Source organism: Phoxinus phoxinus (assembly GCF_949152265.1).
Source record: "Phoxinus phoxinus genome assembly, chromosome: 21".
In the NCBI taxonomy this organism is placed as follows: domain Eukaryota; kingdom Metazoa; phylum Chordata; class Actinopteri; order Cypriniformes; family Leuciscidae; genus Phoxinus; species Phoxinus phoxinus.
This window is the reverse complement of record NC_136896.1, coordinates 17947921-17962610: the sequence shown is the minus strand read 5'-3', so window position 1 is coordinate 17962610 and position 14690 is coordinate 17947921. Positions and strand designations below refer to the sequence as shown.

The following is a 14690-nucleotide window of genomic DNA, read 5'->3' as shown; positions in this document are numbered from 1 at the left end:
AAATGCATAACAACATATTCATATAAACGTGAGATTTAAACAAAATGCAAAGGCAATATGTAAATTCCAACAAATCATTCTACCTTTGTACAGGAAAATGGAAAACTACATAGACTAAAGCTTTTCAAATGTTACCTCATAAGAACTGGGAAGCTTCAACTTCAGACTTAAAAACTTCTTAATTGTTCCAACAGTCACTCTTGTTGAGCAGCGAATAAATTTTTTCATTAAACCCTGGAAAAAAAAGACAACAAATTTCCAAACTGGGTCTCAGAATATAAGAATGAGAATTTCTGAAAGATCGTGTGACACTGAAAACTGGCTGCTGAATAATAAGCTTTGCCATCACAGGAATAGAAGAAAAAACATTTTAAAACTATATCTAAATGGGACCTACAGATGAAAATGATTCTGTACAGCTAAATCTGGCACATTTACATGATGGACTTAAGTGCTCATGTTAATTATTGTGCATTGTCCCTTTTAAAAAAGAATGAAGAAATAGAAAATGTCTCAGTTAATATTATAACCTCCATGATGAAGGGAATGAGACGTTGTGTCAAGACTGACATTATGGGTCGCACTTGGGAGCCCCAAACACCTCTGATTCTTCCAAAAAATTATTCGCTGTGTACCAGTAGAGCACCCGGCTAGTTGCCTGCAGTGCCTATACCTGGGCCAACACACGGACGAAACTGGCTCAACCCGGATATGGAAAAATCTCAAAAAGGTATTAGGAGAGGTAAAGGTGGAGAGAGAAAGGTATTAGGTGTCGCCGAGCAAACCACTCTGCAGATAGAGTTTGCAGTTAAACAGTGTAGTGGGAGGAGCAAACGACAGACACTGTGTCAAGCCTTGGAGAGGCATTTATTACATGAAATAAACATAAAATGACCAAAAATGGGGAAATAAGGAGTTAAAATAAAAGGGGATCTGGTGTCCTCGTTGTGCCAGGGAGTTGTGAGGGAAGGGTATTGAAGAGATGGGATGGGTCCAGGTAAGGGGGCGGTGTCCGGAGGTCGCACGCGCTTCTCTCTCTCCTTGAGTCTGAGGCGCGAAGGGGCGGTGGCTTCTGCATCGCGGCTAGTCCTCTTCTATAGGCCTCGACAACGGAGGGGAATAGCGGCCTGGCATCCTAGCCCGTCAGCGGCGTCACACGCGCTCTCTGCTCGGACCGCGGGTCCGGCGACTCACAGCTCCGGCGGCACGGGAATCCCTCCGCACTCCCTTCCTGGACCCACGAGGACACCCTTGTGTGCACGCACAGGGAAGAGACCGGTCTCCCGAGGAGGCGCGCACTCAGCATTTACCAGCGGCGGTGATGAGGCTTCATTCACGTCAGGTGTGCCTTATCACAATCCGCCAATTGTTCTTTTCAGGGCCCCTCCTCTCCAATCAAACCCACTCCAGTCGGGAACCTGGCGAAGGGTGGCAAATTAAGGGACGGGGTGACGCTGATTACAAGGGAGAGGCAGACGATCCGTCACAACAGTCACTGCAGGCTAAAGCCCAGGAGGATGCAACACTCCTTGTGGAGTGAGCTTAAACGAAGGGGATAGCCAAGGTAATAGCATCCACGATCTAGTGGGCCAACCTAATTTTGGAGACAGTCTTCCCCTTCTGCTGTCCCCCAAAACAGACAAAGAGCTGATAGCACCTCCAACCTGTCCTGCAGGAAGAAAAGCACTGACTCCACTGCACATCTCTGTGGGTCTTCTCCTCTGGAAGCACACCAGTTAACAAACAGACTTTCAGAATTTCTCAGATTTCAAAGCATAAACACGGCTTGTGAAGTGGGCTTTTCTCAGATTTCAAAGCATAAACACGGCTTGTGAAGTGGGCACTAGCCTGAATGATAGTGTGGTGCCGCTGGTGATAGCCCACACAAGTCTTCCACATCCTATCCAGGGATTAGACGCGGAGGTTCCAGAGGTCTGGGTGCAGGTGGCAAGTTGTGCCCGGTCCCTGAAAAAAGGAGGTGATTACTCAGGGGAATTCGCCAGAAAGGGGCAGTCGCAAGGAGCTTGAGCTCCAAGAACTAAGTCGGGTTAGGCCAATACCTGCAACCAGTAGGACCCACTCTTCGTCCTCTCTGACTTTGCACAACGTCTGTGCAATCAGGCTCATTGGGGAAAAGCTTACTTGCGCAGACCCCAGGGCTAGCTGTGTGCCAGTGCATCCATGTCGAGGGGGGCCTCGGTCAGGAAATACCACAGAGGACAGTGGGAGGATTCCTGGCTATTGAACAGTTATATTTGTGCCTCACCGAATCAACTCCAAATAAGCTGAAAGACCTGGGGATGGGGTCTCCACTCCCCATGGAGCGTAGCCTGTCATGAGAGCGAGTCAGCTCCGTGATTAAGGTCGCCTGGGACATAAGTGGCTCACAGTGACTTCAGTTGCTGCTGACTCCACAGGAGGAGATGGTGGGCGAGTTGGGACATGCGACGAGAACAGATACCACCACGGCGATTTATATACGCCACCATCGCCACGTTGTCCATTCAGATCAACACATGATTGCCATGGATCAATAGCCGAAACCTCCTCAAGGCTAGCAGCATAGCCAACAATTCAAGGCCTCAAGGCAGTTGATGTGCCAGTGCAGTCAGGGACCTGTCCAGGTTCCCAAGACTGCATGCCCGTTGTATTCAGCGCACCAGCCTGTCTTGGACGTCTGGACACTTATTCTAAGTGAACTCCCACCTGTAGAAACGCAAGGTTTGTCCAAGGACTTAAAGTACGGCGACAGATCGACATGATGGTCACTCGATGTGTGCATTTCGTGACTTTGAGAATGAAGCCAATGCTGAAGTGGTTTCATATGCCTCAACCCAAGTGGCGTTACTGCAACTGAGGATGTCATATGCCCCAGAAGCCTCTGAAAATATTTCAGTGCCCAGCAGGAGCCCTGAATAATAAATTAGGCTCACCATAGGATGAACCGCCTAACCTAATCCATGAACTCAACTAGGAAAGACGAGCGTGCTGAGGAATAGAAGGTCCGTGGGGACTCATCCGGCAGAAATGTCGACCACATCCAGAAATATACATGTGAAAAAGCATCTTTAAAAGAAATTCTGTTTTATGGAAAAATTCTCTTGCTAGAGAATCTTTTTTGGAAATGTCTCTTTTTAGTTGCCGTTGAAACATCCAGGTGAACTCTTTTGCACTAAACTGTGTGTGTGTGAAAGAGAGAATCGCTGACATGCGCCATATAAAAATCCAACAAAGCTTTTAGGCAGAGGTGAGTGGAGAGAGAATCACAGTCAGATACATCTTCTCAGCTCCGAAAAATAAATCTGAATGAGTGGAGCACACCAGCCTCATTTTATACCCGTATAGCCCTCCAGGGGAGTGGCTGGCATGTAAATTCCCCTTGCCAATTCTCATTGGCCTTTTCTGAAGTATCAGAGGTGTTTGGGGCTCCCCCTAGTGCAACCCCATCAACTTCAAAGTGGCTGACAGATAGGGAACAGTTATTTTAAACTGTAATTATATTACACAATATTACTGTTATATATATATATATATATATATATATATATATATATATATATATATATATATATATATATATATAGACATCACGTTAAGAAAGAAAGCAAGAAAGAAATAAAGCAAAGAAGAAATAAAGCAAGAAAGCAAGAAAGAAAATCATGGTAAATTAGAAGCTGATAGAAAGGATTGAGCCTTGGAGTCACACTGATTGATACCAGGCTTTAGTAAAGACTGAGAATCAGTCTCATCTTTAATCTTAAAATGTCAAACAAGGATCTTGTGGGAAAAAAACTGATTCCAGTTCACCTTTCCCTTATAAGGGATGATGGGGCAAGACCATTGAATAGAGAAGATAAAGGAAGCATAAGACATGGAGTGGCACCCAGAATGCTGACAGGGGGAGGAGAGTTATAGCGCAAAATTCAAGATGGCTAACCTTAACGATGTTCTCTTCCATCTGCCCATTGTTACGCAAGCAGTCCAGACAGATGGCTATCTGAGTATCACTTCTGTGGTAGTCCCCATCACCTTTATCATCATCATCTTCATTTACACGAGCTTTCTTACATATAGGGCCATCCTCTGGAAAAAGACAAAACAGTGGTGCTCATGCTAAAGGATTGCCATTTAAATAATTGAATTAAGGTTCTGAACTATTGTTTTATCTACTTTTCACACCGATGTTATCTTAAATAACTGTAAATAAATGGATTTCTTGCAAAAACTTCTTTTTAAAAAAGTGCTACATTATGTGCTTCAACAATGTGCGGCAAAAAAGTTCAGGCAAAGCTGAATAGATATGCTAATCCAAAACAGCATCTGCATCTTTTCTCAGATTTTCTTTTATATGAAATATATCATATTCAAAACAATGCTCTTGGGGAAATTATAAATGTGGTAATTATCTCATCATTAAGAACTATTTTGCAGCTGCAAACACTTGCAAGTTACCTTGGAGACTCCAACTATTATTAAAATGTCCTTAATTTTGGCTCATACAGAGCACAACTGTAGATTATTGTTGCATTTTCAGCAGCCGTTACTCCATCCTTCAGTGTCGCATGCTCCTTCAAAAATTATATAATAATATATATACTACATAATTACATAATATTAATAATAAAATAGTTGTTAATAATAATTGTTAATAATTGAGCAACAATAATGATTGATAATAAATAAAAAAATATTATAATTATTTCTGAAGGATTATGTGGCACTGAAGACTGCACTGACGTAATGGCTTCTGAAAATTCAGCTTTGCCATGAATAAATTACATTCTAAAATAAATTAAAATACAAAAAATAAAATAAAATAAAAAATGCAGCCTTGGTAAGCATAGTGATGGTAGTGTAAATAACTAAACAGTTTTGAGCAATTAACCCGTCTGAATGTGTCTAAATTTGACAGAACATACTGTACACTGTACAGTATGTCACACTTTCTGCAACATCATATGACCATTAAAGTCTAACAGTTTAAAATGTTCTGTGCTCATCTTTAAAGTTGTAACATAGCTGTACAGAGCGATTATGTGGTTCCCTCTGTGGAGTCAAAGAAGCAGAGAGACATAGATTGAGGACACCTATACTGATGACTTGCATCATTCTACCACCTGTGAGTCAAGGTCACAGAAACAGACTGTGGTAGCTGTAAAGACATTTCTTGATAGGGAACAAAAGTTATACCAAAAGTCTGATGAAAGAAGTTTAAATGCTGAATAGAGCAAAGTAGCCTGTACCATGAGGTCACATTGGACTGATTCATAGCTATGAGAGCCTAATGTGTTGGATTAAAGGGATAGTTCAGCCAAAAATGAAACTTTTGTAAAACATTTACTGACCCTCATGCTGTTTCAAATCCATAACACTTTCTTTCTTCGGCAAACCACAAAATATGTTATGCCGATTTTTCACGCTGCTCTTTTCCATACAATGAAAATGAAGTAACCAGGAGCTGTTAAGCTCCAAAAAAGGACTTATGCTGCCTTTTTTCAGCTCCAAAAAAGGCAGCATAAATGTACCATAAAACTAGACAACTTGTGTGCTGTATTCTAAGGCTGCAACGGAAATGGTATACTTTCCTACTGCATAGTAGGCAAGAAAACTGTGTGAATTAAGTAGCATTTTAGAATTTACAATATTCATAAAACAGTAGGCAAAAGGATCCCAGGGGAACTACTACTATCTGCAAGATTTTGAAGTGCGCATCCAATGAACACTTCACAATCCCATGAGGCCATGGGAGAGGATTTGTGAATGACAGTGAAGTGACACAACTGACGCTGGTAGGTCACATGGCAATGACTCAAGACAAGACAATATGTGATTTCTGATGCAGCCCAAGTCATCTGAAGTCGTACAAATTCTATTTGGACTTTTTAATGGTGCTTTTTGAGAGCCTGACATCTCATTGTCACCATTCACTTTCATTGTATGAAAAACAGCAGTGTCAACATTCAGCTAAAATTCTCTCACATTTCATTCAGGTTTGAAATGACAACAGAGCGAGTATATGAATGAAAAAAAAAATTCTGATGAATTATCCCTTTAAAATATGGCTATCAGGTGAGTGCAGATAATTTGTGAGTCATTTTACCGTTAGAATTTTCTTTCGATTTGTTTCTTCTCCAAAATTCAACCTCTTGCTGCTGTTCCTCTGGAAGGAAAATGAAAGGCAGGGAAAAGGTTAAATAAAAGCCAGTTGATATTTGGTATCTATATATAACACACAAGTTACTTAAAATGGCTCAGTAAAATACATACTTTCTCTAAGACCGGGCACAAGTTTGAATATGACTTCTTCAAGAGTGTTATCCAGCCTTTGGAGAAAAGAAATGTGAGTATACCAGAACACATGATGAGAGCCATATTTTCCCTGTCCCATCTGTGGTTCAGGCTAATGCTGCTCTAGATCTTGTTATAATTCTGTCTGGTGTATGGGTGGAGGTGCATCACTGGTGTGGAAAGGCAATCCTGCTCTGGGTCATTCTCACAGCTGACACTCTAGCTTCAGAAAACAATCACTGGAATGCTTCAACCAGGATGCGAAATCAAGTAAATGAATCTGATTAAACCTTATCATGGTTTGTATTGTGGTGTGATCTACAATGCTGCACTGCATCTGATCCCAGACCACTTGAAACATATTTTCTGAAGAGGTTTTGTCTTAGTAGTAGGATATTATGGATCAGTGTGGTTTACCTTAACATCTCCAAGGGATTCGTTTCATGAACCTGGATACCACATTTTGGGCAATCATTGCTGTCCTCAAAATGCTGGACAATACAGCTTTTGCAAACTGTTCAGAAGCAAGAAAACAGAAGAAATTATTCTTAAAAAACTGAATGCACACATAACGTTACCTATTTAATGAGCATTTAAAACAAGTCAAAATGCAATTAAAGCAGCGGGGGGGGGGGGGGGGGGTTGTGCACTATGCATTTGCACAAACAAATGCATAGTGCATTCAAAATATGGAATTCTTGTTATGGCATTAATGAACATAATATAAAAGAAAAAATAATTAAATAAAGCAGAAATGAGAAACTGACTCAATCAAGAATATTATATAGTGAAAATATTATGCGTGAAAATAGCTTATGCATTGAGGAAAATAACGGTGGTCATGGTGACTGATCAACAGATGACTGTGACACTGTGTTGGTCATGTATTTTAAAAGAGTGGGACTATTCACATCTATTGTGCTTTGTTACTTGGCCGATGCAAGGAAGATGAGAGACTGGATCCAAATGAAAGCAGAAATGTAATAAAACAAAATATATCACAAAATGAGGCCTAAATCAAAACCAGGAACATGAAACATGATTCAAAAAGCCCTGAAACACAGGGGTATATATATATATATATATATATACAGGATAACAAGAGGGTAACAAGGAACACCTGAGACTGATTAATCCCTTAGGAAACAAACAAGGGCTGCGTTCCACTCAACACACAATTGTGAACTTCCCGAAGCACTTCCCCTCGGTGGAATCCCTGCCACGATTTTGAAGTGCGTTCCACTTCGTGAAGTGGATGAGGGAGGTTTATATGGACAGGGCTGCGTTCCAGTCCACTTTTAGACACGCACTTGCAAACTTCCCTAAGCACTTCCCCTCGGGGTATCCCTGCCACCATTTTGAACTGTGTTCCACTTCAAATTTGACCGAGGGAACGAGTCTACTTCACATGTACACTTCAGGGAGCTCCATATACCACAATGAAACACGATTGTGACGTCACTGCAGATCTAGAATGCGTTCTAGTCCGCTTTTAGACACGCACTTGCGAACTTCCCTAAGCACTTCCCCTCGGGGGAATCCCTGCCGCCATTTTGAAGTGCGTTCCACTTCATGAAGTGGATGAGGGAAGTTTATATGGACAGACCCTCGTTCCCTCGATTTTGACCGAGGGAGCGAGTCTACTTCAGATGTACACTTCAGGCACCTATATGTCCCACAATGCAGTACGATTGTGACGTCACCACAGATCTCGTCTAATCACCACCACAACAAACAACTCTATGATATTAATTATATATTTTTTTTATTTAAAACAACCCAAACACACCTATACATTTGGATGCTGCATTAAATAAATTCTTACAGGGGAATTTTTTTTAATAATAAATCAACTCCATAGCTGATTCCAAGTGATAAAGGGCTAAGGATGTTCCAATTCATCCCATTGCAGTTTCCGCCAGAAGTAGGCACTCATGCAACGTAAGCAATGACGTACATCCGACTGAACGAGACGGAGGGAAGTTAGCAAGTGAAGGGCATGACATTTTTGGACTGGAACACAGCCATTATTATCACCACCACAAACAACTCTATGATATATGAATTATATATATATATATATATATATATATATATATATATATATATATATATATATATATATATATATATATATATATATATATATATATACTATTTATTTATTTATTTATTTATTTTTAACAACCCAAACACATCTAAATACATTTGGATGCTGCATTAAACAAATTTGTAAAAAAAAAAAAAAAAAAATCAACTCCATAGCTGATTCCAAGTGATCAAGGGCTTAGGACGTTTCAATTCAGCCCACTGCAGTTTCCTCCAGTAGTGGGCACTTGTGCAACGTAAGCAATGACACACATCCAAGTGAACGAGACGGAGGGAAGTTAGCGAGTGAAGGGCATGACATTTTGGACTGGAACGCAGCCTATACCCTCGTCCCCTCGATTTTGACAGTCAACTCCGATGTACACTTCAAGCAGCTCTATATCCCACAGTTCAGCTTGATTGTGAAGTCACAGCAGATTGTGCTTAACTGTGTGATTAAGTGTATGATATATTAATTCTTTTGAGAATTAATTGCATAATACTTTTAGCTGCCTTATGTTCACTGTCAAAGTTTATACTATTGATGTGTTTTTTTTTTTCATTTGTGTAATTTAGTTTTCTCCAACAGCTCATATACCTATAGGATTTTATATATTTTTTCCAACAACTTATATGCATATAGAATGGTGCATAAAACAAATTCATAAGTAAAAATGGGGATTACATAATAAATCAGCTCCATAGTGAATTCCAAGTGATCAAGGGGTTAGTGCGTTCCATTTAAACCTTAAGCGCGAGTTCCACCAGTAGTGGGCACTCGTGCAACAAAGCAATGATGCACATTCGAGTGAACTTATACCCGTTGTACCTTATACCTATACCTTCTGGAGGGAAGTTTGTGGGTGAAGGGCATACAAATGAGGAGTGGAACACAGCCCATGTATCTTAAGAAACAAAGGCAAACAGGAAAGGGGAAACAGTGCAACAAAGTGAACAGAAAATACACTTCAAAATAAAAATGCATAAATACAACAAAGGACAAAGAGGCAGGGATCGTGACAGTGCTGTACCAATATGATGCAAAAAGGAAAGTAGGTCCTTTACACCTGAACACTTTTTGCCTAAAACACATAAAACAAATGCTGTGGTGTATGTATTAGCGTGACAGGTAATACAGTAGAGTTTAATTGGACACAGCTTTATCAGATATATGTCAATAAATCAATTGGAAAAGACTTTCTTCCTCATTCTGCAATCCAATGCTTGAGTATATATCTGAATTTTATTATTATTTCATTATTTGCATTTAGCATTGCTTTTATCACCCACTGTCCATCAAGCAATCAGAGCAGACCATTTTTGGGGTAAGGGCCCATTGGTTGAGAATTCACCAATAAACATTTCACTAAACTTTCACAAAAGCCATATTCGCACTGGATAAGAATTACCTGGTGACCTCTAGTCATATGTAATAATTGCGGAGGTTGTCTGTGATCTTAATCCCGTGCATATCTGCCATGTCTGTAATTCGTGAAGTAAAAATGTTCCCGCAAATGACCTCGTATATATTTTTTTCAAGGTTTTTTGTTTCCTGTGCAGCTTTTTATCCATCTTTCGCAAAGAATGAAAGCTGTTGGAGTGTTTTGATAGTATTTTGGGTCCTGGGTCATATCGATACCTACACCATACAACTACACAATTTGCAGAAAGAGAAAGTTGAAAACCATCAGAAGAGAAAAAACTAAAAGAATGATTAGATGGAGATGGACGACATGCATGTATAGCAGCATGCGGTAAAGAACATTCTTCTGTTTATGATATATCATATAACTAGACTAGACCTATAACGACAAGACATTTCCAAGCATGAGCCTATTGACATAAAATCTGGGAGAAGTCAGTAAATTCTAGTAAAATCACAGGCTTCGCTTATCACCGTGCGAATGCGCCACACGAAATTCAGATGTGGGTCATTTCTAAATCACACAAGGTCCCTATAATACTTATCCAATGCGAATAGGACTAAAAACTGTAGGTACTCACAGGTGTGCAGGCACTCTGTCACAGTGGTTGGCTTGATCAGGTACCCTTTACAGACATAACAGGTAATGAAATAGTTGAAGTCCTTCACCAGGTGTTTCCTATGTGATGTCATTGTCAAGTTACCAAAGTGGGGATGGAGGGAAAACAGATGGTGTAAAGATGAAGGAAGAAGGAAGATTTAACCACTCCGGGGCTCAACTGCTGAAGGGCGCCTGGCCTTCTCGTCCTTCATGACATCATGGGTAATTAAACATGCCTTTTAGACAGACCTGTGGATGTGGATTCAACAATTAGACTGTGAAACAAAAATGTGATATCTTTTTTAAAAGATTTTTATTAGATTTTTTACTTGTATTGCTTTGGAACATTATATATTTATGTGTAACTTTTATAGTTTGTTAAAAGTGAAGTAAGGCTGAATCCAAAAATCGCAAACTCTCTGAGTAGGAACTTCTTTTGAAAAAGCCCTTATTTTGCGACTGTGAAAAGTGTATTCTATATAGTATGAATTTGCATAGTAGGCCTATAAATGTAATCTGGATGTACTAGCCTAAATTCCTCATGTTTTCGTTTGTATAGTCATGTGACCTAACAGCGTCAGTTGCATCAGTTCACCAGTAAAGTGTCCATTATATGCACAATTCGGAATGTGGAAGTAGGAAGTCATCCAAGGTACTTTTCACCTACGGTTTTATGAATTATGTGAATTCTGAAATATTACTCTTTTCACATTCTGTTTTTTACGATGTTTTGTATGTAGTAGGGAAGGATGTGATTTTGCGTGGATTGATTTGCACTCACTCTTATTTGTGCCAAAAGTACCAGTGGTACTGACACCTACTGAAGTATGTTTACTAACTGCACACAGAAGCATTCCATCTATTTTTTTTTCTCGGTCTAACACTACTACTACTCCTACTCCTACAACACATTCATAAAATGGACATTCCCCAATTCACTTCTATATTTTCCTATGGTTCATCCTTGATCGGTAGTGTGAGATCTGCTTGCTTGGACATTTATTTTTCTACTCTTACTCATTGCGTTTAGGCCGGTTCATCACACATACTGATCCATACCACCTCTCTGGACTATGTCTCTGCTCTCATAAGTTGTTAAGTAGGCCTATCTATATTGTATTTGTTGTATTGTCTGGTTTGCATGTTTTTCTTAGACACTCTTTTATCTGTATGCTTTGCACGAACTAAAACCGCAATATAAAGTTAATATATGATTAATTATTATCCATAATCCTGAGTGCAACTTTTAATGTTTGAGAAGAAACTGAATGGCTTACATTAGTTTTGCAGTCTACAGGTGCATCATCACACATGCGAATAAAGCCCCGCCTACTGCTTCAAAACGAAACCATTGGGTTAAACTCAAAGTACAGAGGGGCTTCAAAAATTACATTAAATAAAAGTCTAACTGCGTTTATCCTTACAAAAAGTCATGTATTAAGTGAGGAACTCGTGTTATTTTGTAATAATAGGCATCAACCGACACAAAATGTGGGCCTGTGAACGTTGTATTTTGCCCTATTTTATGTAGTTTGACGCCCCTTATCTTATTTTGGGATCAGACATATGAAAGGTTTTGACAAATAGATTCAATACGGGTTTGTCATATAGCCTATACTCCAAAGTTAATCCTCAGTTAATCCTCATTAGCTACGTCGCATGACATCTTCACGACAGTAAGCGTTTTTTAAAGTCTACTGTCAAAAACGAGTCGGTTTATCCTCACTTGGCCACCGTCAGTGTCAGTCTCTGCGTCATCTTCCTGTAAAAACCCTGCGCTGCGTTACGTCGAATAATGAGCGATCAGTGCTGCACTCGTTTTAACTTGCTGCCATTTGTACAAGTGTCACTTTCCGCAAGCGAGAGGCGAGCCGTATTATCGCTCACCAGTGCGCACTAAATAACCAACTCTACCCTGACAACTAGTATCCTACAGAGACACAGACATGCTGACGAACTTGATATATGACACGAGACCGCATTCCCATCCCACCCGAAACTTTACGATGAAGGGAGAGCGTGAAAACGAAACGCAGCTGCAGTCAGACATCTCTTACCTTCTACAAATGATGGGTCCATGACGATGATGGTGCGCATTGATTTTTACAAACAGGCTTGACCGAATTTGGGCTATTGAAAGTGATGGTTGTTGTAGTAGCGGCACGGAATACGGAACTGCTTTCATTTGAGATGTTATGGGGAAGGGGGCGGAGGACTTTCCAGTTCTTGTTTACGCATTGCTGTTTTATTCATTCCATGGCAGATTGTCTCTGATTGGACACAAACTAGGGCGCAGCCTTCAATTACCAGCTAGTCCGGTAACAGTTTAGAACCAGTTTATCAATGAAGACAGACATGTGGCAGCCCTGTCAAGCTGGTGGATTCGTTAATACTGTATTACTAAGACCTGTACAAGGCAAGTAGGCTACTTGCTATTATAACAAGGCAGGTACCTGCCAGTTCATGTAAGACTGGTTTGCATTAGGAGAGGCATAAAGAATAATGTTTTGACATGTCCTCCTCAACCCCCCTATGTATATAGATTGCCCTTTATTTATTTTTCACAGCATCACACTAGAATAAATTATTAAAGATATTTTAGGTAAAAATATGGGATGAGTATAACACAAAACAAAATAGGCTGATACAAATAGTGTTCATGTGTGCACATCATTGAATGCGCACATCACATCATCCATGCAAGGAACTATCACCGAAAGACCTCACTGAAATGTGGCTGTTGTAAAATTCCCACAGTTGATGGCAACATAATATAAATAACAAATATTTCACACGACCTAGCGCTTCACTGCATAAAAAAGTGGACTCGGACCTAAATTAACACACATGTAAAATGCACTGAGAATAACTTTTAAAACGACGAGCAGGATTTACACAATGCACAATCCTTAAAGGGGTGGTTGATTATGATTTCACTTGTTTAACTTTAGTTAGTGTATAATGCTGCTGTTTGAGCATAAACAACATCTGTAAAGTTACAATCCTCAAAGTTCAAAGCAGGGAGATATTTGGTTTTAAAGAAATTGCTTTTTAAGGACTAGCAACAAATGGCTGAAGACTAGGCTACATGACATTCCTCCAGGGTTAGTGACATCACCAACCCTAGAATTTACATAAGCCCCGCCTCCGGGAACACGATTTATACATTATCAAAAACAGAACATGCTAATCAATGACTAGAAGATAACTACACATGAGCTACATACATTCTTTAACTTACCATTCAGAAATGTCATGTTGCATTCTACATGTTGTCACTTCTTCTTGAGTCTCTCCATCATTGTCTGACTCCGTCCGGTTTAAGGCTAAAAGTTTTTGACATTTTCAGTGCATGTCTGTGTGAGGTAAAATGACACAAGCTGTTGAAGCTCCACCCTCTGTGCCGGGAGCAGCAGCTCATTTGCATTTAAAGGAAAAGACACAAAACGGTCCGTTTTTGCAAACCCTCAAAAATTGACACTTTTAAAATGCTATATAAAAATATCTGTGGGGTATTTTGAGCTAAAACTTCACATACACACTCTGGGGACATCACAGACTTATTTTACATCTTGTGAAAAGGGCATTATACCACCCCTTTATTAAGGCATGGCAATGAATAATTATCTATTCCACTTCATTAAATATATTTAATGCAAATTTATTTTAAAATCCTGACTTGTAATTGTAATGACGGACCCTGAGCTGGAAAATTAAATTATGTAATGTAAATGAACAAGCTGTAAAAACTAGCTGTTTAGTTTTCAAGAAACTGAGCATAACGTGTTCTGTTCTTTCTAACAACTTGCTGGCAGACAGGTGTAGAGAAAGTTCTCTGAATCCCTCTCTCATTAGGAGGCATACCACACATTCCAGTCCCACTGCTGTCTGCTCAATCTGCACCTCATATCAGTCACACTGTGAAAACACAATTACAACCATCAGACAGCGCTAATATCTGTTATGAAAGACTTGGCCTATACCTGAGAAATCTAAAGCACACTATAAAATGCAGAAATTGTCGGCTTACTTTACAGTATTGTATTGTAGAAGAACACTTTCCATAAATACAAAAGTACAAAAGATGATCTGAAAATGAATTAATGAAGAAATTAATGAATGAATGTAACTGGGTTGCTTGCAAAATTGTGACACAGCTAAATATGAATCTCAAATCAATATATTGCCTAAATTTTGAGATTGTGGTATAATTTTAATTGCTGAAACTGGGAAAGGCCAAAAACACAATTTTAGGGGAGCAAATGATTAAATGCATGAAGTCCACTCACA

At 39.7% G+C, this 14690-nt stretch overlaps 1 protein-coding gene across 5 annotated transcripts in view; it reads right to left on the bottom strand.

Annotated features, from left to right (window-relative positions):
- Window positions 1-12658, bottom strand: part of pcgf5b (polycomb group ring finger 5b) — a 16071-nt gene extending 3413 nt beyond the window's left edge. Inside the window, exons 1-8 of one of the 5 annotated variants that reach the window (XM_079596413.1) lie at window positions 12458-12619; window positions 10504-10649; window positions 10381-10425; window positions 6706-6802; window positions 6268-6323; window positions 6101-6160; window positions 3938-4083; window positions 136-234 (exon numbers count right to left, since the gene is read on the bottom strand). In XM_079596413.1, the coding sequence (XP_079452539.1) occupies window positions 136-234; window positions 3938-4083; window positions 6101-6160; window positions 6268-6323; window positions 6706-6713 (369 nt within the window). In that variant the 5' untranslated portion in view covers window positions 6714-6802; window positions 10381-10425; window positions 10504-10649; window positions 12458-12619. Of the gene's footprint in view, window positions 1-135; window positions 235-3937; window positions 4084-6100; window positions 6161-6267; window positions 6324-6705; window positions 6803-10380; window positions 10650-11677; window positions 11727-12126; window positions 12258-12457 lie in introns of those variants that run through there. The other 4 variants (XM_079596414.1, XM_079596415.1, XM_079596411.1 and 1 more) reach the window with 4 other exon arrangements.
- Between the last annotated feature and the right edge of the window lie 2032 nt (window positions 12659-14690).